Source organism: Martes martes (genome assembly GCF_963455335.1).
Source record: "Martes martes genome assembly, chromosome: 6".
Classification (NCBI taxonomy): domain Eukaryota; kingdom Metazoa; phylum Chordata; class Mammalia; order Carnivora; family Mustelidae; genus Martes; species Martes martes.
In genome coordinates, this window is record NC_137893.1 from 141595535 (window position 1) to 141623167 (window position 27633).

At 44.0% G+C, this 27633-nt stretch overlaps 1 protein-coding gene across 2 annotated transcripts in view; it reads left to right on the plus strand.

The window, feature by feature from the left end:
• Positions 1 to 27633, plus strand: part of CDKAL1 (CDKAL1 threonylcarbamoyladenosine tRNA methylthiotransferase) — a 634424-nt gene that overhangs the window by 496706 nt on the left and 110085 nt on the right. For both annotated transcript variants that reach the window (XM_080807301.1, XM_080807300.1), the window contains one exon: positions 20713 to 20775. In XM_080807301.1, the coding sequence (XP_080663427.1) occupies positions 20713 to 20775 (63 nt within the window). The remainder of the gene's footprint in view (positions 1 to 20712; positions 20776 to 27633) is intronic.

Here is a 27633-nt window from a genome sequence, read left to right on the forward strand (position 1 = left end):
ATTAAGAGTCTCTTATGGTTTGTCTCCCTCTCTGGTTTAGTCTTGTTTCAGTTTTCCCTCCCTTCCCCTATGATCCTCTGTCTTGTGTCTCAAACTCCTCATATCAGTGACATCATATGATAATTGTCTTTCTCTGATTGACTTATTTTGCTCAGCATAATACCCTCTTGTTCCATCCACATCGTTGCAAATGGCAAGATTTCACTTTTGATGGCTGCATAGTATTCCATTGTGTGTGTGTGTATACGTGTGTGTGTGTGTATACACACACACACATATATATACACACATACATATGTGTGTGTGTGTGTGTGTATCACATCTTCTTTATCCATTCATATGTCGATGGACATCTAGGTTCTTCCCATAGTTTGGCTATTGTGGACATTGCTGCCATAAACATTTGGGTGCATGTGCCCCTTCAGATCACTACATTTGTATCTTTAGAGTAAATACCCAGTAGTGCAATTGCTGGGTTGTAGGGTAGCTCTATTTTCAACTTTTTGAGGAGCCTCCATGCTGTTTTCCAGAGAGGCTACACCAGCTTGCATTCCCACCAACCGTGCAGGAGGGTTCCCCTTTCTCTGCATCCTCGCCAACACCTGTTGTTTCCTGACTTGTTAATTTTAGCCACTCTGACTGGATGAGGTGTTATCTCACTGTGATTTTGATTTGTGTTTCCCTGATGATGAATGATGTTGAGCACTTTTTCATGTGTCTGTTGGCCTTTTGAATGTCGTCTTTGCAGAAATGTCTGTTCATGTCTTCTGCCCATTTCTTGATTGGATTATTTGTCTTTGGGGGTTGAGTTTGATAACTTCTTTATGGATTTTGGATACTAGCCCTCTATCTGATATGTCATTAATGAATATCTTCTCCCATTCTGTCGGTTGTCTTTTAGTTTTGTTGACTATTTCCTTTGCTGTATAACCACCATTTATAATGGAAAAAGTATGGCCCAATTCCAAACCACCAAGTTAAAAACAAAGTTATAGGGCGCCATATGTTTAAAAGTTAAGAACTGCATTTAAATTTTACTAATTGCTTTTACTAATACTTGGCTCGTACAACACTGTTTCTGTCTTTGAATTGAAACTGTGTTACTAAGAGTCTTGCAAATCAGCATGATGTAAAGAGTGCTAAGTGACACCCCTGCCTTGTCATCTGTGGGCACGAAACCATCACCACAGAGCTTTACAGTATTTCGTTTTTCTGGGAGGTAAAAGTGTAGCATTTACTTTTCTTGTTTTTTTAAAATAGAAAACAAAAAAGATAAGCTGGCGTTCTGAGCTTAGTAGGTGGTAAGATGAATAATCTAAAATCCCTATGCCTTGAGGAGATTCTAGAGGGAAATAAAAACCACACAGGAGTTTCTTGGCCTGGGCTACTGTGCCCAAAGGCTTCTGAGGGTCTGGAAACCGAAGTTGTGTAGAACAGTCTAAGAGTCTATATGTATTTCCCCCCTGGGGAGGGACTCATTGGTTTTCATCAGATTCTTAAAGGGATCCTTATCCCACAAAAGGTTAAGAACCAATTATATGGCATTAATGTCTTCAGTTTAAGAAAACAAATAAAGGGGTGTATGGCTGGCTCAGTCGGTAGCGCATGCTACTCTTGAACTCGGGGTCATGAGTTCGAACCCCAAGTTGGGTGTAGAGATTGCCTAAAAAAGGAGAGATTGAGAGAGAGACCTATTCATCAGCAGAACTAATGGGGGCAGGGGGAGAAAACAAAAATAGGGTATATGTGTCTGTATCGACAAAACGTGTTAAAAAAAAATGAAATTCACCTGGGTAAATTTTATAGAGCTTAATGGCTTTAGCCAACAGTTCATGAATGGGGCAGCATCCAGTCCAGCAGACGGAAAGGCTCTCTAAGGAGCTGTACAAAACGAGAGACTTGGAGGCAGAAGGGAGCAGGAGTGCGGGTTATGTGTATTGCAAGGGTACTCTCCTTCAGGGGATGGCGGGAGTCTTACCGGGCAGATGACCTAATCGGTGCTGATCAAGTGATTCCTGATGGACTGCCTTCAGAGTACATTTCTGGCACCAGAACTGTGATTTATATCTTGGTTTGGCAATGTAGGGCCTAGTGTAAACGACTCTATTTGGGGCGTGTTGTCTTGTTTTTAATGCCTGTTTAATTGTTAAAATCATCAGTGGTTAGTACTCTTTTCATCTTGGCCCGGAATATTAACCGTTTAAAAAATGAACCAAAAATAAAATTTTAAAATAAGCTTTTACTTTCTGGTTACTAGATAAAATAAAATTTCATTACCTTAAAAACTGTGTTTTCAGGCCCAGTGTTCTTCAGCAGGCCCATGTCAAAGACTTGCCAAGCCTGATAGAAGGGACCCAAGAAACTGTACATAAGGACATGAAAACTTAATTGTCTCCCATATTTTTTAAATGCAGACTTAAAGGTTTTTGCCAAATGTATATAATCAGGAGGAGTGCCTTTATGATTTTTTTCTCCCCCGTTCAGTCAGCAGATATTTATTGAGTTCTATGCACCTGACTCCTCAGTGTTGGGCAACATCGGCAAGGACTCTCTTCCCAGGAAGCATATATTCTAGCCAGGGAGGAAAACAGCCAACAAACAAAAATCAGCAAAATACCAGAGGTTATGTCGCAAATTAATAGATGAATATAATAAATAAAGACTGGGGAGACTTATTGTGTTGGTCAGCAGAGACCTCTCTGTAGAGGGTGGTGTGTGAACTCTGATCAGAACCGGGAGCCGGCCGTGGCTTTCACACAGATGAGCGTGGAGAAACCAAAGAGAAGGCATCATGGCTCGAGTCTTGTAGGGGAGGGAGGGACACCTGTAGGAAATGCAGGACGGCACGATGAACGAAGGTCAGAGCAGGTCAGACTTTATAAGCCAGAGTGAGGTACGTGGCACAGAATAAGCCATAAAGGCAATTCTGACTCTGGAAAGTGAGATCGGAGGATGCTGGAGTTATTTTTCGCTTTTGAAATTTTGAACACATATAGATACAACCAACTGAAATGGAGATTTCCATATGAACTGAAGCATTGGTTAGAAAACAACAATTTGCTGATGTTTTCAGGTGTTGCTCTACAACATGTCGTTGTTCCTTGACTCTGTCGAGAGACACATCTGGTCATTTATGAAGAAAGTTTACGAGGCTCCCATCTTTGTAACTGTGGCTGAGTAGACATCTGTTAAATCTTCACTTGCAATAAGATATTATTGAACTATTACAGAGTTATGGTCACTGGAAGACTAACGAAGAAGCATGCATGTTGGTAATAGGAGCTGACGTTTATTGAGTGATTACTATATGCAGACACTGTGAAGCATTTTGCTGACATTTGATCTGATCTTATGGCGGCCCTCCAAAGGGCAGCATGGTAAGGCTGTAGGTTACGCCTGACTGTAAGTGCCCAGTGCGCCAAAAGGGAAGGCCCAACTTTAACACCTTTTCATAGCTAGAACACAGTTCCTTCTGTCTTTGAACATACCGGAAAACATGGAATCTGTTGTATTTGGGGGAAATAAACAAACAAAAAGGGTTGTAAATACCACTTCCACAGGTGCCTTTTGCTGATAGAGACCGATCTTGTAGGTTATGGGATTATTTACTCTTACAGAGCCTCCAGAACGCAGGGATGCTGTGTGCGTGTGGCTGTCTGTCTCTGAAAGGTGCATAAACAGAATACGTAGAAATAACTTCTAGTGTTATCCCAAACTTCTTCACATTTAGTATCAGTTGTTCTGACATTAGATCATCGCTTACTTTGTTCTTGAAATTGATTCTTTTGAAAGAGAAACTTATAAATTCCAGATGTGTAATATGTGAACTAAGTGAATTAAGAGGGGTTTTTTGTTTTTTGTTTTTTGTTTTTTTTAAGAGTACTGACAGTTTGTCCAAGAATAAGTTTGAATTCAGGTTTGAAAAGAAAGTTCTAGATAGATGAAATTTCATTCTCTTCCAAATCCTTCTAAAATTACAGTGCAGAGGCTTTCATTACACGTATTATTAACCCACAAGGCTAAAGGAAACAGGAGAGGAAACAGCAACATTGTGGTGGCAAGAAAATAGATGGACGGTCGACAGCTAGCCTCAGCCCCCTAGAGAACCCTAAACACCAGCCCGGCAGCACAGAAAAGCCAAAACCTAAACCGAAAAGCAGCCTAATGTATATGCCCCAGAAGCCTTGCGCGGCTCAAGGATTGGCTGCACCGCTGGAAGGAGAAGGCAAGAAGGAAAGAAGAAAGGGACTAAAATAAGGGAAATCCTTGAAAAACCATGTACGAAGCAGTTACATTTCTCCATCACCTCCCCGGCTGAGACTTCCAGGCGATAGCCTCTCCCCTCCCTGACGGAGGACTGGAGGCTTGTTCTCTGAAGGGGCAATGTGCCAGAGCTCTTCACAGAAAGAGGACCACCAGTAGGATGTGTATGTGTGTGCGTACGCGCGTGTGCGCGCGCGCGCACACACACACACACACACACACAAACACACACGGGGCTGGGAGAGAGAGAGGTGCGAGAAGTCCCAGGATCTGCCGTCAGCAAGCTGGAGACCCAGGAGAGCCTACGTGTCATTCCCACGTCCACAGGCCTGACACCCAGGGGAGCCCACGGTGTAAGTGACAGCTAGAGCTAACAGCTCAAGGCCCAAAAAGAGCCAGGGGTGCAGTTCGAGTCTAGAGGTCAGAAAAGACCTGTGCCCAGCCCAGTCCATCCCTCAGGAGGACTTCTCCTTACTCAGCCTTTTTTTCTGTCCCAGCCTTGAGCAGATGAGATACAGCTCGCTCCCATTAGGGAGCACCATCTGCCTTACTCAGTCTACCAGTTTAAATGTCAATCTCATCCAGAAACATGCTCACAGATACACCTATTTGGCCAAATGTCTGGGGACCCTCTGGTGGAATCAAATTGACACATAAAATTAACTCCAGGAATATAGAAGGTCCTTGGACAGGAAGCCACCAAGCACAGTTGAGGGCAAGGTATGGTCCGTGTGTACGAGGAGATCACATGCCCTCCTTGTTCCTTCGTGCAGCTCGGATGCTGGCACTCAAGCGCGCCTTTCCCTCCCAGCAAGGGTTTGGAAGAGTTTCTTTGGGAAACCTGACCAGTCCGACACTGAAAAGATGTTGGCATCAGAGGTCCCGGAATTAAACAGTCCAGCCAGCTCCCTCCATAGCAAGGCTCATACTGACAAGCCCGGCCACTGGCTCAGAACCTTCAGTCAGTGTTTTAGTCCCTCCGTTCATCTCCAGGGGCGGCTGTAACAAAATACCACGGACTTGGTTGGTGGCTTATACACCAGAATGTATTTCTCACCATTCTGGAGTGTGAAGATCCAAGATCAAGATGCTGGCAGGGTTGGTTTCTAGTGAGACCCTCCTTCCTGCCTTATGGATGGCCTCCTTTTTGCTGTGTCCTCCCATGGCCTTTCCTCTCCTGAGTGCATAGAGGGAGAGAAAGGCTCGGGTCTCTCTTCCTTTTCTAGTCCTATTACTGGATTTAAGGCCCCACTCTTATGACCTCCTTACCTTTAATTATCTCTTCCTCTTTTTTTTTTTTTAAGTTAGGTTTTACGCTCATAATGTGGGGCTTGAACTCACCACCCTGAGATCGAATTGCATGCTCTACTGACTGAACCAGCCAGGTGCCCTCCCCCACCCCCAATTAATTACTTCCTCAAAGGCCCTATATATGTCCCTTTGGGAGTTAGGGCTTCATCATAGGAATTTTGGGGGAAAAGCAGTTTAATCCGTAACAGTCCTTACCCGCCTCTTTCTAAAAAATTATTGTTTGACCGATTGACTAGAGCAAGAGAGCACAAGCGGGGGCAGGAGCAGAGGGAGAGAGAATCTCAAGTAGACTGAGCACCGAGCACTGAGCACTGAGCCCAGCATGGGGCTTAGTCCCCCAACCCTGAGATCACCACCTGAGCTGAAACCAAGAGTCAGGTGCCTAACTGGCAGAGCCCCCCAGTCAGGGACCTGCAGATGTCTGAGCAAAGCCACCAGCTAATAAGAAGGACAGGACCTAAAGAGAAGAGTAGGAAGGGGTGGGGGGAAGAAACAGGACTACTCAGGGAGAAGAAAAGTTTAGAAAAATATATATCTTTGACATTTTCAGAGGAATGCGAAAAGGTATTGTATTCATGACACAAGATCAGGACATGTAAAAAAAAAAAAAGAACAGAAACAATACTTGGAGACTAAAAACATACTAGGAAAATTAAAGATTCGGAGGAGGTCATGAGATAGAGTAGAGGAAATCTCCAGGAAACAGAACAAAAAGAAGTGACGTAGAAAATAGTAGAGGAAGAAGGGGAAGCAAAGGACCAATGCCAGAGAGCCCAACACTCAAACAGTGGGAATTCCAGAAAGAGTGACCAGGGAAGGAAGAAGCTTTCAATGAACTAATTCAAGGGCATTTCCTATGACTGAGGGACATGACGGGCCAGACTGAAAGCGGTCACCCTAGATCCAGCATCATGGACAAGAAGAAATAAACACACGTCCAGACAAGAGAGCTACACCAGTCACATTCGAAGGACCAGGAATCAGAACGGCTTCAAATGTCTTAACAGCACATAATTGACACATGAGTGATGCCTTTGTGATTCTGGGGGAAAAAAAGAAAAAGAAAAAAGTAACTTTCCATCTTAGGATTTAATATCCCACCAAAGCATCAATCAGCACATTCCCTGCTCAGGAAACTTCATCAGAACAGGAGAGGACACTCAGCAGGAAGATGTAAGAGAAAGGAAATGGAACGCAACGCAGAGAGAAGAACCGAGTCTCCAGGATGACGGGGAACGGAGCCGTTCATTGGAGCTCTTGGAGCAGCCGGACTGAGTCCAAGCAGGCTTCAAAGCGCTGGGAGAAACTTCAAGAAAATGAAAAGGATAAACATTTAGTGGGAATTACATTCTTGAGGAGTGATTTAGGTATGTGGAGGAGAATTTGAGGTTGAATTAGTGATACGCACATAGGCAAGCAAATAGAAAATGAGTTTTTTTTTTTTTAACTCCCAGGAAAATAAAATATACAGGAAAGGACCTGTAATCATAGCTATTAGAGAGCTGAATTCTGAATGGCGTGTCTGTGATGTAGTTGTATTGGGAAGTGGAGGTGGGGAACGCGGGTGATGGGGTGGGCAGAGGAAGGGGAGGGAGGGGCAGGTCATCTGCCGTCCGGGAAAGCCAGTGGAGAGTATCTAGTCCTAAAAAATTCAGAATCACCATGAAGACACATTATTTAGCAATATGGTGACAAATACCAAAAGAATAAACTAAAAGAGCCAAAGGGGAGCGATTTCTAAGGAAGCAGAAAGGGGGAAGGGAAGCTGGGAACTGTTGAGCACGTTGATCGTTTTAGAATACTTGCACGCGTCATTGATTCTGGAAAACAACTGAAAAAAATAAGCAAATGCTTATTTGGCCAGGGCGGGGGGGTGGCAGGTTAGGATTAACAGAGTTACAGAAACCGAGCAACATAAACACCCAAAGGACCCCAAGACAAACACCCAGCCATGCTCTCCAACCCGGAGATGGGTTGTGGGTAAACATGAGTATGGAGAGCAAGGAAGATGCTGGCATTGAACACGGACATAGAGCAACGTCCCCACAGTTAATAGGCTGATAGCCTCCCACAATGCTCTGCGATAAAACACAAAAGGAAGGAGTTTACGGTGCTTGGCTCCTGTGATGGAGAAAGCCAGCAGATCCAGGCACCGGGTGAAGGAGGGGGTTTAATTGCTGCTCTGAATGCTCGGGGCAGACATTCAGGAAGTCTTTGAGTACGTGAGTGCCTGTCGTTAAAATACAGTTGGGAGCGCTTGGAAAATAGAAAGGACTCTATAAATGTCCAAAAACTGTTTAGACTTTTGGATTGATGAAAGCTACTTTAAGCAGAACTCCTCTCTAACCCTCACGGCCCAGTAGTTGATTGAGTTTTTTCCAAGGTACTGTTGTCCTTTTGCAGCCCAAACATGAGCACGTGCTAGACCCATAGGCCTTTCTTAAAAACAGCCGCAGGGGCGTCTGGGTGGCTCAGTGGGTTAAGCAACTGCCTGCGGGCTCAGGTCATGATCTCAGGGTCCTGGGATCAAGCCCTGCATTGGGTTCTCCGCTCAGCGGCGAGTCTGCTTCTCCCTCCCCCAGTCTCTCTCGCTTTCGCTCTCTCTCAGATAAATAAAATATTTTAAAAAAATGAAAATAAAAAACAACAACAAAAAAACCCATTAGGATCCTCTCCTAATAAAAAAGCAGAAAGCATAGGACGTATGCAATAGGTAGATGGTGGGCCCTTTCACTTCTTAGCTCTCCGTCTCTGAAGAGGGGAGGAGACAGGGACGGGGGCAGGGGGCAGGGGTGGTACCTGAGGCTGAGTGGACAGGCTTGCACATACCCTGAGGGTGTGCTCAGGTGGTGGACATGCGGCTGCCTAAGGCTGGAGAGCCCGGCTGGGCTGACCGGACGGCACTGCTTTAACCCCTCCCTCCCCACCGCCCCCAGAGCCTTGGTGGTGGACAGAGCCCAAGCATCCCATTCTGCCTGTTTTCTCATGACTTAAAATGGTCAGCCCATTCATTTGGTACCTACATCATCTGGGCAGCTTTTTCCCGTTTGTGTGAGTGTAAGTTAATTTCATAAAAGCTGTTATACAACATGGATTATAAATAACAAGGGTTGTTCGGGGTGTTGGAACGGGCTCAAGGGAAACCTCATACTTCACGTTCCTCCTGCCTTGCCCTTGTTCTCATTTCTTAAGGCCTCAGCCAACATCCCTCCCCCGGCATCCGCCCCCTCGCATGCATACCTGTACCCTTCTTTCCTGTGGGCACGGTGCCAGCCTCAGAAATGTTCACCCCCTAGCTATCTGTGCAGTAACCTTGCTCTATGGGATAGAAAAGAATCCCCCAATTTCTGAAGTGGTGTGAGGACGAGAGAAGGGAGAAGGTGGAACTGTATATTAAATTGTCTGCTGGTCATCACATACAGGCTCTGTGATCTTAAAGGCCAAAGATTTAAAAAAAAAAAAAAAAAAGGAAAATGTGTATGTTTAATATATGGAACAAAAATCAGTCCATTTTTGACACAGGGCTGGAGGAGGAGACAGGTCAAAAAGCCCAGCCACCCCTGAAATGAATTTTAGACTCTTACCAGTGTGATGGGGCAGAGAGAGAGATCAGTGGTAGCGTATCGCTGATAGAAATGATTTTTTTTACAGTAGGTGCTAAATTAGATGTAGAAAGTAGGCGAGTCATCAGCCCTACGATGGCGTGTCTGACCTGCCAGCTCCTAGTCATGGAATCATAATCAAAACGAGTTGTGGGCTTATCTGGAGACGCAGCAGTAACTGGCCCAGAACAATTGTCAGGCTTCTCTGCCAATGGGGTGACGCCAGGGGTCATGTGGGGTCATGAAGAAGATGCATTGGTCTTGATCAGTTTTTAGAACTGGATAGCAGCTTATCTGTAGGTCAGAGAAATTTAGTTTCCTTCATTCTTTTTTCATCATTTCCCCCCTGGGTGCTCTGTGGATTAGCTTCTGGAAGCTGATATGCGGCTCAGCACGTTAATAGAGTTCGTGCAGACCCGGACAGCCCAACTCTGTATTTCGTGATGTTGGACGCCCAGGTGTGTCCGTGGGGAATGTTAGTAAAGGCCCGTTACCACCTCCCCGCAAATAAAAGGAAGAGAGACATTTGATGATAATACAGAATTGCAGAGACCTCCAGGGCACTCATTAGATAAACCCACCTTGTGTGTGTTAGAGACACCTGTAAAATATTACCCTCCCCGAGTCACACCTCTCATCCGGTTTCCTATTTTTGCTTTTTGTTTGACTGTACGGTTTGTCCCTACTTAAAATAATTTACAGGTACCAGATATTATTAAGCAGGTAGGAAAAAGTTAAATAAAACTATTTGTCCCCAGCCTCTCCCTAATTTCAGATAACTTACAACCTAGTAAAACTCCGACGAAAAAAATACAGTGTAGTTCAGGGAAACAAATTTGTTGCTGGGTTGTGATGGTGGGAGGAGCTCCCAGAGTTTCAACATTGTAACTGCTAGTTCTTCTAAAGTATCCTTGTAAGAAAAGTGATCTTGTCATTTGTTAAAGGAATGTTTTAAATTTTAAAAATAACAGGGAAACCTTTTCACAGGGGGGTAATCTTTATACCTATGAATTGGTGTACCAATACTAAAATTGTGTGAAAGAACGTTTAACAGGAATTAGATTAAAACCTATTTGCTTTGCTTTGTCAAACTACTTAGATCCCCAGTAAGATTGGTTCCATCAGAATACATGGCAAGGGGACCCAGACATCTGTATTAATTCGATCCATAGGCATTTCCACTGTGCAGCTGGGGTCAGACACCAGTGATTTTGAGCAAGGGTTTGCGAGCTATCTGTAAAGGGCCAGGCAGTCCATGTGCTTGGCGTACAGGTCACATGGTTTCTGTCACAGCCCTTCTCCCATGCCACCAAGCACAGAAGCAGCCATAGACAATGCCTGAGTGGTTGACCGTGTTCCCTAAAGGTTGGTGGGGATTTGAATTTCATAGCATTTTCACATGTCACCAGTACTCTTGTTCTATGGAGGTTTTCTTTTTTCCATCTACTTAAAATTGTAAAAACAAATCACAGACTGTACAAAAATCAGTGGTCAGCTGAATTTTCCATCAGCTCTTGATTTGGACGGTGAAACGTGGACCAGAGAGGCCAGGAAAGAAAGTAGTACTGCAGTAATCCAGATAAGAAGTAAAGTTAGCTCTCTTTTGTGGTCAGTTCGAAGGTCAGAGTAAGGGTAAGTGATACTGAGTTGGTATTTATAGCAGCTCCCGTTCTTGTGTGCTACCTTGAGCCCCAGAGTTCCCATACAAAGGAACTTTGAATGAACCATTGTGTGGTAGGTAGTGCTTAGTACCCTTTGACTTTGTCTTTCTAACTTTACAGGGATTTATTTTATGCTGAAAGGCTGTTTCTCTTCTAACTGCTTGTAATGGCTACTCATTTTGGCAACACCTCCCAGGGCAGAATAGTTCCGTCTCCTTCCTTTCTCCGGTGCTGGGTCATGCCTTTGTCGCCAAAGAATGACCTTTCCTTGCAAACAAACGTTCTCTTTAGAAAATAAGGTGAACTTGATATAAGAAGATATGGCTACTTAACGCTTTATATTATCAGCTGAATTAATGCAAAGTTCCCTGTTTATACTTTCCTCCAGCATTGGTAGCCCAGTCAAGGACCTCCAGGACAAATGGTGTCCCTGTGCCTCTAGCACACCCACAGTGAAAACAACACACTGATCACTGTACCTACAATTCCACTGAGGTTGTTTTAGAAACCGTAAAGCCAGAAATCAGTGGTACATTTCCACATTTGCATGGTTGGGGTTTTTTTTTTTGAAAACCATTAACCGTGGGTGAGCAGTCACTTGCCCCTTTGCTAACATCCACTCTGAGAATTCTATTTCTCATGTCCTCTGAGACATGCTTACACGCTGTGCCCCTTTGGGATCTCCACAGATCCCAAACACTAAAGAACCTGAAACGTTCATTGAATTTGCTGTAATTGGAGGCAGAGACGGAAATTCAAGAGTACGGTCCAAGTTGGCACCATTTTATGGTCATGTCCATTACCTTCCAGATCTTCCTAGGATGAAAAGAGGTGGAAAATGTATATAGACTTAGAGCAACCCATTTTTCTTTATTTTCCCTTCTCTCCTCACAGTACCATTTCTCACCAAACACAAAAATATTACATGTATGCCTTCTGAAGGAAAAGCAGGTGACATTTTGAAGTTTGTCTGTTTTGCTGAGTATTTGAGGTGTAGTAAGTGTATTTCACATCACTGATTTTTTTTTTCAACTCATTTCTGAATTTTGAGGTTCCTTGTTTTAGATGCCAGGGACCTGTTCTCTCTTCTTTGATCTTGAATGATTATTATCCTCTTAGGGACACCATCCGAATATGTCCAGTATCAAAGTGAGATTGTGATTGAGTGCTGATAATGTCAAGTGCTTTTAATTAAGTTTCTGGTGTTTTATACATTGATAACAAAATAAAGCCCAAGTTTATTCAATTAGCTCTCCATTAATTTTTCAGAAGCACTCACCAAGTAGGGAACTAAATACATAACAGTAGCCTGTTCTCTGCAGCCAAAACCCCAATGTGCCCCAGAGGAATTCCTGCACAGAGTTCATTTTTAAGTCAAGGAAGAGGCTGGGAAATAAGGCAAAGCCGCAGACATAATATGGAGCTTAAGAATGAAAATGCTTGATGGCATTCAGAGCCCAGAACGGCGAAAGCTGAAAGACAGTGGGGATCCCACCTGGAAGACAGAGGCTGGGAGAGACCTCTGGGATCCTGTATTGGCTAGTGCTTCTCCACTTTGGCCACACATTGGAAAACCCAAGAGCTTTTCAGTAATACCCTTGTCTGCATCCCACCATGCCAATTAGCTCAGCGTCACTGGGGATTCACATCAGAACACTGGTATATTCTAAAGGTTCCTCATTGGTTCCAACCACAATGAGGCTTGAGATCCCCTGGCCTGATTCACCTCCCTCATATCGCATAGGAGGTCCAGAGTGGATTGCTTGCCCAAGGTCAGAGAGCTGTGATTTGCTGGAGTATTAACCTCAACCTTCTCTCATCTCCTTGCCTCCTTTGTTCTGGAGGCTTCTCCCATGATCGCATCCCCTCTCCTGCTTTCAATTAGACCAGGAGGCTCATGACTCCCAAGTCTGTGGCCCCCGTATCTCCTCCAACACCCTGCCCTTATCTAACTTCCTCTCGTTATCTCCCCAGTGTCTCATGGCCAGCCACTCAAACGCATTCTCTTCAAACCTGAATTCCCCTCCCTAACCTCCTCCTCCTCAAGACTTACTTTTGCCTGGATTCCTTATACTGATACAGGGCACTTCTCTCCCATTGGTTATCCGAGCCCCAAATCTTAGAGTCTCCACTGTTGTTCCCTCTCCTGTACTCCTTACCTAATGAGTCGCCAAGCGCCATCTGTCCTGCCTCTGCTTTTCATCGATCTAACCCACCTCCTCTCCTCGCCCTAGCTGAATCTGGGATGGGATGTTGTCCTTTTCTCTGAAGCATGGTCACAGCCTCTCACACTCAGCTTCTAGCCTCGCATGTTTGCTCCATCCCTAACACCATGAGGAAGCGCTTTCTGGACCACAAGTGGGGTCATTTGTCCCGTTCTTACAGTTTGCGCTCGTTACGCTTAGGCATGTCTCTGCTTTCACGCAGCTACTTCCTTCCTCCCTTGGGCACCTACACCTAGCCTGCTTTCCTACAGTTTATAAATAGCATCAACTGTCTATAGACCCAGTTCTTTTATTTCTGCTTTTATCAAAAACTAAACTCTCCAGTATTTTCCCTTTTCAACCAAATGCTATCACATCACAGGCTGAGTTTAATAAGCTCAGCTTCGCCCACCCCCTGACAATGGGAACCTGCCCCTGCAGGAAGTGTAATCAAAGATCCCAGGGCAAACATCAGACCTGCCTTATGGTCAGACCACAGTTTGGATAGTTAACACCTTCACTTAACCTCCTAAAGTTTCCTGGCTACTTCATTTCTTATCCCTGGCTTTAGTGCCTCAGGGCTTCTTGCTAAGCCCTGTCCTCGCTGTAGTTCTCCTAGTTCCTGCCTAGTCTCACCAAGGACCCCTGAAGCCCTGAGTCATTTGTTTTTAACTTGTACCTTTGCTGTTTTGGCCCTTCTGCCTCAGCACGCGGTTCTCTGACTTCCCTGCTAAATGCCTGTCTCTGGCAAGTGGTAACGGACCAGTTCTTGTTCCCTGGTGTTTATTTCCTAGAATTTTGACTCTGGTCTCTTTTTGGAATTTGTTTAGAACCTAACCCTCCTAGACACCCCACCCCCATCATCGATTACCTTGTTGTCTTAAGGGCCCCTGCATGACACAAAGATAACCTGTTCAGAACCTGCATGCCCACTTAATGAGTTGTCTTGGCTTCTTATCTTTTCACTCTTACTTTCCACTGCTGTTTGCTAGTCGATTGGTTAACCATTTTCCAGGCTCCCTGCCAACAAGGGGACAAGAAAAAATAAGTGGCTTGAAACTCTCTTTTCTTAGCATATCAGTTATACCTTTATATTTAACCTGTGTTAGTGGTTGCCCTAGAGTTTGCAGTATGCTGTTCCAATCAAACCAAGCAAAAAATAAAATAATAAAAAAAATAAAATCTCATGTAACAACTCAACTTTAGGGATAGTGTGAGTACCTTAACACAATTTTTTTTTAAAGATTTCATTTATTTATTAGAGAGAGAGAGCACACAACTTGGGGAGGGGGAAGCAGAGGGAGAGAGAAGTAGACTCCCTACCAAGCAGGGAGCCCGATACAGGGCTCAGTCCCAGGACCCTGGGATCATGACCAGAGCCACCACGTGCCCCAATGACACACTTATCTTAATTTCTTTCCCCAACCCTTAGCGTCATTGTCATTCATTTCACATATACATAAACATGCATAATTGAATATATTTTTGCTGTTACTGTTTTGAATAAGCTGTTACCTGTTAGATCAATTAAGAAAAATAAAAATAAAACCTCTTTTACCTGCAGTTTTTTCTTCTCTACTTATTCAGTGCTCTTCCTTCTGATCCAGATTTCTGACCTATATAATTTTCCTTCTCTCCAAAGAACTTCTTTTAATATTTCTTGCAAACAAGGTCTGCTGGAAATAAACTCCCTATCTATTCATTTTGGAAGGCTAATTTTGCAGGGTACAGAATTCTGAGTTGGTGGGGTTTTTTCTCAACACTTTGAATATTTCTCTCTCTTTTTGCCAGCGTGGTTTCTGGGACATCAGATATGGTTCTTATCTTTGTTCCTCTATAGATTAGGAATTCCATCCCCCTTTGGTTTCTTTCAGGATTTTTTCTTTATCTTTGATTTACTATAATTTGGAAATAATATACCAAAGAATAGGTTTCCTTGGCATTTATTGTGCTTGGTGTTGTCTGAGCTTTCTAGATCTGTGGTTTGGTGTCTGACATTCATTTGGAGAAATTCTCAGTCATTACTGTTTCAAGTATTTCATGTGTTTTTTTTTTTTCTTCTCCTTCTAATGTCCCCATTATGTATATTTTATACTTTTTGTAGCTGTCCCACAGTCCTTGGATTTTTTTGTTGTTGTTGTCTTTGCTCTCTCATCTTTATGGTTTTTGAGGATTCTGTTGTTACAATCTCAGAGATTCCTTCCTCAGCCATGTTCAGTCTGCTACTTGGCCTGTCAAAGGCATTCTTCATTTCCACTGCAGTGTTCATCCCTAGCATTTTGGGAAGGGAAGTTTTGGGGAGGTTCATTCTTTGATTTCCATCTCTCTGCTTGCATTTTTCATCTGTTCTTGCATACTGTCTACATTATCTGTTAGAACCCTCAACATATTTTAAACTCCCAGTCTAAATTCCAGTATTCTGCCATGTCTGGTTCCGAAGCTTGGCCTGCCTCTTCAAATTGTGTTTTTGCCTTTTAGTATGTCTTGTAAATTTTCTTGACAGCTGGACACGATGTACTGGGTAAAAGGAACTGGTGCAAATAGGCCTTTAGTAGTGTGGTGAGGTGTAAGGACAGGAGAAGCATTTTAGAGTCCAATGATGAGATCTCAGTCCTTTAGTGACTCTGCCTCTGGACTATAAACAGGTTTTCTCAGTGTTTTTCCTCCCTCCTTGGGTGAAACAGGATGGCTTAGTGGACTGAAGTTGGGTATTGCCCTTGTCAGGTCAGCTAGTCTCTGATAATACCCCAGGAAGTAAGACTCTGGTTAACTAGTTCCCCCCTGAGGGCAGACCTTGTTGGAAACAGAGTACTCTGGTGTATTTCAAGGTGCCTCTTCTTCCCCTTCCTGTGCCTGCCGCCACAGAGGGTTTTCCTCCGATATTTAGTATGAGAACCTGGTTCAGCTCTTGGAGGCAAATCTCAGGATATTGTAGACCACCCACTCCTGCCTCATGGCTATATCATCCTGAAGTTCTTCTTCTTCTTCTTCTTTTTTTTTTTTTTAAGATTATTTATTTATTTATTTGACAGAGACAGAAATCACAAGTAGGCTGAAGTAGGCAGAGAGGCAGGCAGATAGAGAGGGAGAAGCAGGCTGCCTGTTGAGCAGAGAGCCCGATGTGGGGCTTGATCCCAGAACCCTGGGATCACAACCTGAGCCGAAGGCAGAGGCTTAACCCACTGAGCCACCCAGGCGCCCCCGTCCTGAAGTTCTTAACAGAGTTGTCTGCACTGAGCCTCCAGCAGTCCTTCCATTACCATTCCCGTTTTCCTGCTCATGCTCCGAATGCTCCAGAAGCCACTTTCCCCGTATTGACTTAGGGGTCTCCCCCAGTTCTGGGGGCAGCAGTGTTTTCTGTCTTTCCCTCCCTTCTGCATCTAAAAAAGAGTTGATTTTTCAGTCTGCTCAGCTTGTTGCTTGTTAGGCCCGAGTGGTGACTTCCAAGCTCCTTACACGGGGAACTGGAAACAGGAAGTTAGTGTATTGAAACTCAAACCTGCTCTTTCAGCTTCTTACCACAAAGTAACCTGAAACATTTATATTGTATTATCTACAAGGAGAGAGTGAGCACAGAAAGCACTGAATTCTTTTGGGTTAAACTGGTGGATATTGTTATGATTTAATTGATTATATAACCTCACCTTCAAAATTCAATTTTTCATTGTATGCCTCTTTCAGATCTAACTCCTTGTGTCCTTTTGATAAAAATTGAAATGATTCCATTGTCTGGAAACCTGAACTGTTAAAAATGCTCCACTGGGGCCTTTAATTTTGTTTGGTTTTGTCTAAAAAGGAGTATAAACGGGTCTTAAAGGGATCATCAGTGTTTTCTGTTCTTGGAGTGTGAAATATAAAAGCAGTTTAGGAAACACCTCTGGGATGGAAATTCTCCAAAATTGCAAAGTTTGACCAGATTTTCAGACTGCTTCATCCCACACAGACTCATCCCTGAGGCCTGTACCCCAGGATTCACAATGAAAGGGACTCGAAGACCCTCATCCAGCTCTGAGGGAAATGTTTGTCATACTTACTGTACTTGGCCACCCTCGTTCCAAGTTCATCACACACCTTGTTCAACATGTTTACTTTTTAAACACTCAGAGAATTAACAGGTGGTTGCATGACTGAGATGTTTGTTTTAACAGGCTAAAAGGTGGGAGGTAGTTTATAGACATACACTATGATGCAATAGGAAAGTATCTAATTATTCCATTTTTGGCTCGGCTTTTAGGTTCAGTTAAAACTGCTGATAGCAAGGCTCAACAAGTTTTGTAGCCCAGGACTCTTAGCAGTGTGTGCCTATGAGAGACCGGCTCACTGATGGTAATGGCCATTCCCTTGTACATGAACGCTTCTCCTTGGCTTCGGCACTAGAATTTAGGAAAGAATCTCAGCGTTTCTGTCACTCATGGTTCACAGTGTGAATGCGGAAGGCTCTGAAAGTCCCGTATCTATGTCCGCATGCTCTGCAAACCAACTTGTAATATTCTCTGTTTGAACATCGAATGCCCAAAAGTAAAATCCTGGCAGCAAGACGCTAACGGATCTCTGGCCCAGTAGGTTCATCCTGATGCATTCGGGTATATGTTCTGATCGGTTCTTGTACTGTCTTCATGCAGTGGAAGGAAAAGGAGTTTTGCTGGGTGGTGGTTCATTTGGTTTGGGGTCAGGGGACTATTGCCAGAAGTAGACATGGTTCAAGATAGCTATTCGAGATCTGGGATGGCTAACTCTTTCTGTAAAGGGCCAGAGAGTAAATACTTTAGGGTTAATTGGGCCATAGGATCTGTGTGGGAACCCCTCGACTCTCTTGTTCGAGCACAGAAGTGGTCATAGATACACAGAAACAAATGCGTGTGGCTGGCGGCTGTGTCTCAGTAAAATGTTACTTACAAAAACAGGCGGAGAGCTAGATTGGCCCGTGGACCATCCGTTGTCAAGCCCTATTCTGGATCCCTGAACATACACCACTGAGCTGTATGATTCTGACCTCCCCGGAAAAACAGTCGTAGTTTCCAGTTAACTGAACTAACCCATAGAACCTTCAGGATTCCTAGCCAAGACTTCCCCATATTTGTATATATTAAATTTGTTGTCAGAAAGAAGAGCATTTTTTTCCCATGCTGGTTTCTTTTGGGTGCTAATCCTAATTGTGTTATTTACTTGTCATTTATACCCCACTTCCTTCCCAAAATAATTTGAGGTGGGTTACAGTAAAAAGCATGTATAGGTTTTAGCTGTCAAAATAGAGATATAAAACCAAAACCACATGAAAATGTCACACCAAACAACCTCCGACTATGCCATTTCCACCCACCAGCTCAAGGAGGTAGCTCAGCCTTTTGGGGATGAACCTGTCTCTCGGACACCTCCTAAACTGAATACTGATATACTCCATGTTTTATCTTCCCTAGCATAATTTCCTTCCTGGAAAAATCTCACCCCGCGTTTTATAATGAGTCTTCTACCAAAGGAAATGTTCGTATCCGTCATTTTTCTTCTGATTGAAGTATAAGCCAAGAAATCTTATACAGCTAAGGGGGTACATGGAAAGAAAAGAGAAAATCACAAGCTAAGAAAAACTTTGGTGAGCCCGTGACTAGTTCAGGACAGATTTGGGGGCCCCTGGAGAGTCAGGGGACTGTTCCCAGTCAGTCACAGGCTCATTCCTGCCCTCGGAGGGAAAAGAAGCCGCACATTGCTTCAGCGTCGGGATGGTCAGAAGCACGTTTCCGAGGTGGACAGGGGAGGTGGGGGTTTGGGCTGGCTGTAGGGAGGGGTGATGTTTAGTGGGTGACATGGAAACAAAGCCAGGGCACTTGCAGCCCTGCCCGCCGGAATGGTGGCTCCGAAGACCGTTCTGAAATAGGAAAACTGGTCTATGGGGCAACAGGGCGTACAGATGACTCTGATCTCAAATCCGAGCTAATGCGGGATTCAACTGCTTAGCCGAGTGGCTGCCAGACGTCACGTAGAGCCCAAGGCCGGAGGGTCTGCTAGGATCCCTGGCACTGGGGAGGTGAGACAGATGTGCTCAGGCAGACACTGGAGTTTAAAGGGAGGAAATGTGGAAAGACTTCCCTAGAAAACCTGAATACCAGGCAAGGATCCATTCACAAGTGAAGACAGAAGCCGCTCAGCCACCTGGCAGTTGGATTAGCAGCAGCGGAGTGGAGTGGAGTGGAGCGAGGAGCAAGAGGGGGTTGGTAGTAAGGACAGGAGACCACGCTCGCACCAGCATTGCAAGATACGGTCGTGGGCTAACGCGACGATGTAGGAGAAATCAGTTCTGTAATTGGCAACTGGGAAGATGTTCGATCTCTGTTTTAAAGATGTGTCGTCTGCTCATTGAATTGAGAAATATCCTAACCTTTACATGGAAAAGAAAAATGAAGAATTTCCGACTTACGCGGCAGTCCCTTCTCTCGTTCACTCTTGTTGGGAAGGCAAATCAGGGTAGGGCTTGGAGGGAGGAGGCCGTTTGCGGTTATCCATCAAGGTGATCAGCATGCCGGGCTCTCTGACTCCGCGTCTGCACCGGTACAATGTATTGTTTCTGAGAAAAGTGCACACTGTCAAGCTGGCAGAGATGTTTGTGCCAAGATGATCATTTTACGAAAAAATGGAAGTGAAATGCTGAAAAAAATTTCAGATTACAGAAGTTTTGGGATTTCAGTACCCCGTGTAAGGGATTGCGGATCTGGTTATACAGGTTTTTCAGTTTGGCAAGGATCAGTTGTGAAGCTGGAAAAAGTCAGTTTTGGGACAGTGTATACAGAATGGTCCCCTTTCTTTGAAAGTAATAATTGTATGTGAAAATACATGCACGGAAGATCTAGAACCACACGAAAAATTTCCCGTGGTGGTTATGGTGAGTGGACAGGTCTCAGTACATGAGAAAACAAGCTGCTGCTTCCTGTCGACCAGAAGAGGAACCCCCCCCCCCCACTGTCACAGACACTGGGGGGGCAGGAAGTAGAGACGGTCCTCAGGTTGTGGGTTCAGCTGGAGAAAACCATCTCATTAGCAGGGAAAAGAGGCTTCTCTTCTCATCACCAGCTATGAGGTTTATGTCATCATTATAGATATGCCTGTCTAAGTCAGGTGAATTCGTTTATTCCTTAAGCAAATCTGCTTCGAGTGCTGCGTGTGAGACACCACGCAAGGCACTTGGGCTTCACAGCAGGGACAGAGTGAAGGCAGCCTCAGGCAGAGGCCAGAGCTGTGACTAGGAAGCCAAGGGAAGGTGTCCTGTTTCACTGGACGCACATTGGCGTCCGGGTCCCGGTAACAGCAGTTGGCATTACAATGAAATCCAAGCATCTCAGTTTTTTTCTTCAGTGTAGTCTCTTCTGTTCAGTCTCATGTGTTTGAAAATAGAGTTTCTGAGGATATAATTACTGTTTCAACTCTGAAACCTCCAGGAAAAGGTCTCCTCGCTGGTCTGTGACAACGACCCACAAAGCCATCAAGTGGCTATGATTTCTGATTGCAACCCCGTATTCCAGATTGGCGCTGTGGTCCCTCCCCCTGCACAAGGAAGAACCTCTAAACAATGTCTTCATGCGGGTGGATAGGTAGACAGATACATAGACATACATTTAGATACCTATGCACGTGTATATTTTTGTCCCCTGTCAACTCACATGTTTGTGTTTTCTTCCACAGAAAAAACAAAGAACGAAAGACCTTTCCCGGGTGTTCCATTCTTACAGTCCGTATGATCACAAGGTAAGAGAAACATGTTATTTGTGTGTTGGATCCATGTCTTTCTGAATGGTTTCCGCCAGCAGACCATGATTTTGAAGTATGTTTTCCAATTACATTTGTATTTCCATTTTAATTTGTCAGCGGTTTATCTCTGCTAAAGAAGTCAGAAAATCTTCCTTTCTGAACTAAAATAATTACATCTTATTCACATTAAATCCAGTTACACGTTGTCCCCGAAATCTCAAAGACGAGGCAAGGACAGATTTGGGGGTGTTATTTACTTGGTTGGTTTTTTCTTTCCAAACACTGAAGAAATGTACTTAACTTTTGAATTGGTAAAGACAGTTGGGGTAGTCAGTACCACCTCTTTGGCTTTCCATTGCTCCTAACAGAATTATCTTCTCTGAATAAAATCCCAAACAAAGAGCAGTATGTAGCATAATACCTGAGATGCCGCTTCCAAAAGTTTTGCTCCACAGAAGACCAAATAGTGCCGAGACCCCCCCGTATTTGTCCCCCAATTTGAAGGACCCGTGGCCCGTGTTGCTTCATTTGTACCCCACGCTCTTCACTCCCTGTATTTGAAGAATTCCCAGACAGCTTTTTACTTGTAAGCACTTCACCATCTATTTGTATAAGAGCTCTTTAAAAACACACATGCACGCACACCTGACTGTCTTTAAAGAAGACGCTCACCACCACATCATCGTGGGGAAATATATTACAGGGTTCCCGCACCACTTCCGCATCATGTAAAGGTTCCAGGAAATCTGTTAATTCGAGGTGATTTCAGAAGCGAACAAAAAATTTGCACACTTGAAATGCTAATATAAACTTCAATCTTGATCTGTGAATTTACAAGGAGACATGTGGTGGGGATTTTTTAACTAGCCAAAATAAGTAGTGTGAAAACTATTTTCCTCAGTTGAGAATTACGGAGATGTCTGGATTCAGGAGGAAAAAACTGTGCCAGTTGTTCATAGAAGTTGGAAGATTTTCGGTAGCTTCTAGTGTTTCTGTAGTGACCAACTAACTTTAAGCACCAGCGATTTGTGAAAGCGGTGTTTATGCTTCGTGTGACCATGACAATCTACAGTACTAAAAATGATATCATTTCATGTTGCGTTTTCAAGTTAAACCAGTCCCTTTGCAGAATATGGCAATTTGTTTGAAAGAGATCAGGAGAGCCAGTAATGCCTGACGGTAGAGAGAGAAGGTGCCGGCAGATAAGTAACATGCCAGCAAAGGGAAGGAGGCTGGCCGGATTCCTGATAGGAGAGTCGCAGTGTTTTTAGATGAAGCCATTTAGTTTAATTAACAGATATGCAGCAATGGCTAAAGTCAACATTCAGGAACAACAAAAGGCTTTGAAAAATCAAAGGTCTTGCCTGACTTGTGTAAATTTTGCCCACTTCTAACATTTTTTGATTCACAGTTAAGGGAAATTCCATTATTCTTTTATTAGAACTCTTAATGGAACTTAGCCATTTGCAGCTTCTACCGGCTTCCTCTTCATATCCTTTGTGGCATTGTATCAAAGTCACCTCAGATTATTTTGGCTTCCCTTGTGAAGACTTCATTCCTCTACAAATTAGTCATTGGGCAATGAGGAGTTGAGTATAAGTGCTAGACGGAGTTCCTTTTGATCTTTGCTTCAGGATCGGTAATAAATTATTGTAAAGAGCTAGACTGCTTGGTGAGTGATTTTTGAAGTTCCAAAGGTTTGGCCTGTTGGCATTCTACTTCGTTCTGCATGTGTAGGGACGGAAAAGGGGAAAGTTTCCAGGCAGCTCCTGCCCCTTTCTCCAGCTCCATCCAGACACATCTCATCCGGTCACTGTCAACCTTTCCTGCTGTTGGTCAGTGTCCACAACGACTAGCACCGCAGGCGCTGAGGAACAGACACTGCTCTCTCGGTCTTAGAATCGTCCCCCGCCCCCCATAAATAAAATACAAGGAGGTCATGATTCAAGTTACTTTGTCATTTTAAGTACCCAATTATATTCAAACAAATTAGCTTTCTAAGCAGATAGGTTTTAACATAGAATGTTTTGTAAGATGTGGTTAGAGTTGGCTTAAGCATCTCGTGCTCGGTGAGATCTCTGTAGTGATCTTCGGATTAAATATATACATATGTTATAAATGAAAGCTTATATAAAATAAAATATAGGCTGTCTGCGACGTGCTTTTAAAAACAGAATGTGGGGCGCCTGGGTGGCTCAGTGGGTTAAAACCTCTGCCTTTGGCTCAGGTCATGATCTCAGGGTCCTGGGATCGAACCCCGCATCGGGCTCTCTGCTCAGCAGGGGGCCTGGCCTGCTTCTCTCTCTCTCTGCCTGCCTCTCTGCCTACTTGTGATCTCTGTCTGTCAAATAAATAAATAAAATCTTTTTAAAAAAAGAAAGAAAGAAAAAAGAATGCAAGGCAGAGAGTGGGTAGGATACAGTAAAATCAGACTGGCCGTGTGTCGACAATGAATGAAACTGCATGATGAGTTTATGGGGGTTCATCATGCTATTCTGCATATTTTCTTTTTTTTTTTTCAACATGGATGGAAATTTTCCTGGGAGTGAACGTTGTGGTATTCATTTCTTCTCTAGCTAGATTCCTTTTATCGTTAATTTTTCCCTTAACGTAAATTTATACCAAAGAAAGAACACTCAGCATTTCAGTGGGTTCCTTATGCTGAGTCAACTCAGAAACACAGCTTCTGTTCTAAAGTTGGCATCATTTCCCAGGGTTTCATCCCAAATTATAGTGGGTCACTGAAATGATAGCCCGGCCTGCTAGAAACTGTTAAAACAGTGGTAATTACAAAGGATGGCCCAACCGTTCTCTTCCCGGTGAGTCAGCTGTGTTTGCTCTTTTGTCCTCCGTAACTCCCCCAGCCCGGCCAAGATTGCTCCTGCCTGACCCCAGGCAATGGAGAGTCACCGGGTTAAACACACCAGTGGTGTTTGAGTGAGGCCAGGTGTGTTTCTTAATCGTCCTCCGAAGCCACTGTTTACGTTGTAAATGGTCAGTTGGGTTTCTCTTAAATGCTGTTGCAGAAAGCAAAGAAAGCTTAGAGCAAAATGTGCACCCCGAATGAGTCGTAAGCAAAGTACCTGATTTATTTTTTATACTCTAAGACAAATTGGGCTGGAGATGGGAAGAATTTCATTTTGCAGTGCTATCTCTGGTTCCATGACCATTTAAAAAAAACAAAACAAAACAACAACAAAAAAAAACTGTTTCCGGTTCTTACGATACAGACTTACAGAGAATGGCTTGATGAAAGCCAATTCCCATTTTTCTGTCCTCATAAAAGGGAACATTGGTAAAGAGAATCCAGAGCAGCAGGTAATTCGGTTTTATTTTGTGCTCTGTGTGCTGTCCTCTGTTATTTTAATAAACACATAATAAACATAGCTTGTAATTTCTGAAAACACATCATCCTAACTACCAGGAAAGGTTACAGGTCCAGAGGCCTTCCACATTACTGGAGTTGAATTTTTCCTTTGGATAAGTTATGGGTAAGCAGCGTAGGGCTATAATTAGAACAGTTTTTATTAAAACTCTGCTTATTAGCATGTGCTTTCTGTCTTTGGTCCGAAAGAAGTATTGCCATGCATATAAAAGATGTCTCTCTCTCTCTCCCTCTCTATTTCCTTCCTTCCCCCCTTTTCTTCTTTCTTGTTAGATTTTTATCAGAGTTATGTGTTCAGGGGGGAAATCTCAGTTTGTTAGCTAAACACAGATGTTTATCATCTGCTAACGTTAAAAAGCTATTATAAAATATGAAAATGCTTGGAAGAAAAAGTACACAATTCTGTTTCAGTCTGTGGTGGTTTTTAATATCTGGATAGTTTAGTCTCTAAACAGTTACTCTGTAACTTTATATATATTCCACCATTAAAAGTGAGTCTTTAGCGGGTTACCGTTACAGTTTCTGTATTTTATAAAGTGAACATCTCATGTTCTTGGAATGACTGTTATTATTTCAATAATTTTCTATATTCATGGACATAAATACATAAACACATGTGAGAGAAGAAACGTCACTGTAAAGCCACGTTGGTGGAATCAGCTTTTCCTTTTTGGCTTTTTGGGGGGGTTTTTTGGTGACTAGTGTTATTTTAAGAATTTTTCTACCAACACAGACATACATCAGCTGAGCTGTATACAAATTCCTATGTGCCCCCCCCCCAAGCAGCTGTGTATGAGTTAGCGTATGAGCAGATGGGAAACCGACATCAGTGCTTTACACAGCCAGGGAGGGGCCTTCTGTGCGGGAGTCTCCGAGGCCTGAGACCCTGCTCAAAGCCAGCCCGCCAGCCAGCCCGCCCGCCAGGACCCAGCCCGTCCACCTCCCCGTTTAATTCTCTCCCCCCACCTCGTTACCTCTTCAAGCTCCCTATCCACGAGCAGTCCACTTTTAAAAAGAATACTCCTAACAGGCGTACGTGTCTGGCTTCCCCCAAAATAATCCGCCCCGGCAGCAGCTACAAAGAGGGTGGTTATGGCTTCCAGAAGCCAGAGCTCCATTAAAAACTGGCGGCATGCTAAACGGAGGACAAGGCCAAGGCCATAAAGACACTACGTCATCAACAAAGGAACTCAGAAGTGCCGCTGCCCAGGACCACTTAATTTGGACCCAAATACCCAAAGATCCCTACCCATTTTCGCCGTCCCAGAGTAAAATAATTGGGCCTGAATTACATGAAGAGGCAGATGTTTGAGCGTAGTAGAGACATGTATGGTCTATTTTTAGAAATACTGCTATTTTAAGGATAGGTGCTATTTATCTTGGAAACTTAGGAATAGCTGTTTTTTTAAAGGTAGGATGAATGAGGTATTACTATAGAACGTGGTTTCATAACAGAGAAGTAGTAAGAGGGGTTGAACATAGTTGCCTAAAGGACGAAATACTGTGTGCAGGCAGAAAAAATGAGCAGAGAATCCATATTCCCCCAAATTACTTTTTTATATTGTTAGATACTGTAAAAACATCAAAGTACCCGACATTTTTATCTCAAAGAGTACACTAGGCATAACTTGAGTAGAAGAATTATAACTAACTTATCGGTACAGTGCATTTTTAAGTGCGATATTAAATGTACAAAAAATGCCGACTTGTATTTGCATAACCCACACTTCCTAAGGCTACCTTAAACTCTGCTATTAATACAAACACATCTGGGAATTCATGCCTCCCCTGCGCAGTGAAATATGATTTAATAAAAAAATGTAAAAAATATTGTCTGTGGCTTAATGTGGACAAAAGCGTACAGCAAAAGTTTATTTTTAAAGTCTTGGGGAAAAAAAGTTATGGGATATGCCACCATCCTCCCTTCCCTGAGAGACTGTAGTCCCTGCGGCATTGAGTCCCATAAATACGTACGTCCTACCTGGGGCGAAAGGGGCAGTTTCGCGTTAGAAATCCCGTATTGATCTACATTTCTCCATCAGTCGGATTTGTCTAGTGATTTAAGATAACAGAAGTCCCTCTACCCAGCTCTCTCTCTTTGGAGAATAACGGCCATTCGACTCAGTCCCAAGGCATCCGCAGTATGGTCAAGCCGTCATCATCCCCTGCGCTGGGAGGAACACGTCGCAACAGGGGTTTGAGTGGTTCCTCCCGAGGGGAGGTGGGAATTTGGATCCCGGCCTGCTGGCCCTGTTGAGCTTCGAGCTATCTGCTGTCTGGAAACAGCACATTCGGTTTTTAACGGATGCGGCACTTTACCATAGCCAGATCCACAAGGCGCGTGCGGGCAGAGAGACGAGTTATTGATTCGGCGTGTTGACGCCACACTTCGCACAGCTTGTCCAAAGCCATTTGTGCACTCCACTCTCTGCCCCATCTTTGGCAAAGACCAAAAAATGTTTAAAAAGGGGATGTTGCTGGGGCGCCTGAATGGCTCAGCGGGATAAAGCCTGTCTTCGGCTCAGGTCATGATCCCAGGGTCCTGGGATCGAGCCCCGCTTCGGGCTCTCTGCTCAGCGGGGAGCCTGCTTCCCCTTCTCTGTCTGCCTGCCTCTCTGCTTACTTGTGATCTCTGTCTGTCTGCCTCTCTGCTTACTTGTGATCTCTGTCTGTCAAATAAATAAATAAAATCTTTTTTAAAAAGGGGGTGGGGAGATGTTGCTAAGTATGAGGAACAACTGGATAAATGCCCGATTGGCCGAGTTGCTTACTGTTGTAGAGCCTTGAGGCACGGGGAAGTGAGTACTTCAGGAAAGAGCAAACCCCTGTTCACATCCCATGATCTCTACCCTAAAGCCGAACGATGAACTCAGCCTCAAAGCAAAGCGCATCACTACAGCACATCCCGCTATAAATCTGCGCCCCCGTTTGTTAAAATGTCTTCCCTCTCAAGGGGATCCTAGAGCCATTAGCAGAGGTGCAGACGTGGCTCAGCTGGGTTTTCCCTCAGCTGTAGATGCGTCTGGCTACCCTTTCGCTTCCTGATCTGTGCCAGCCTGACCCAAAGGCGTCGTCTTCATTTTTAACCCTCCCCAGCGAGTGATTCAAGTGGTCTAACTCAACAGCTTTCCTTGAGTGTCGCTTTGCCACTGTATCTCTGTATTTTTCTCTTTTCCTTCTAAAATGACGTTGATCTAAAACCCAAACATTTTTTTTACACGTTAGTTTATGATGTGACCGGAACTGCAAGGACAGGGGATACGGAAGGAGGCGTAAAGGGCGGACATAGATCCCGGCCCGGTGGATGCCAGCTTCCTGCTTTGCCAGTCACCCTGAGGACTGACAAAGAGAATGGAATCTGAGGGGACCTTTTAGTATTGTTGTTGTTATTATTATTATTCAGGTATAGAGTGCACACCATGTAACTGGCACTATCCCCAAAGCTTTACAGACCTGCAGAAGTCCTTTAC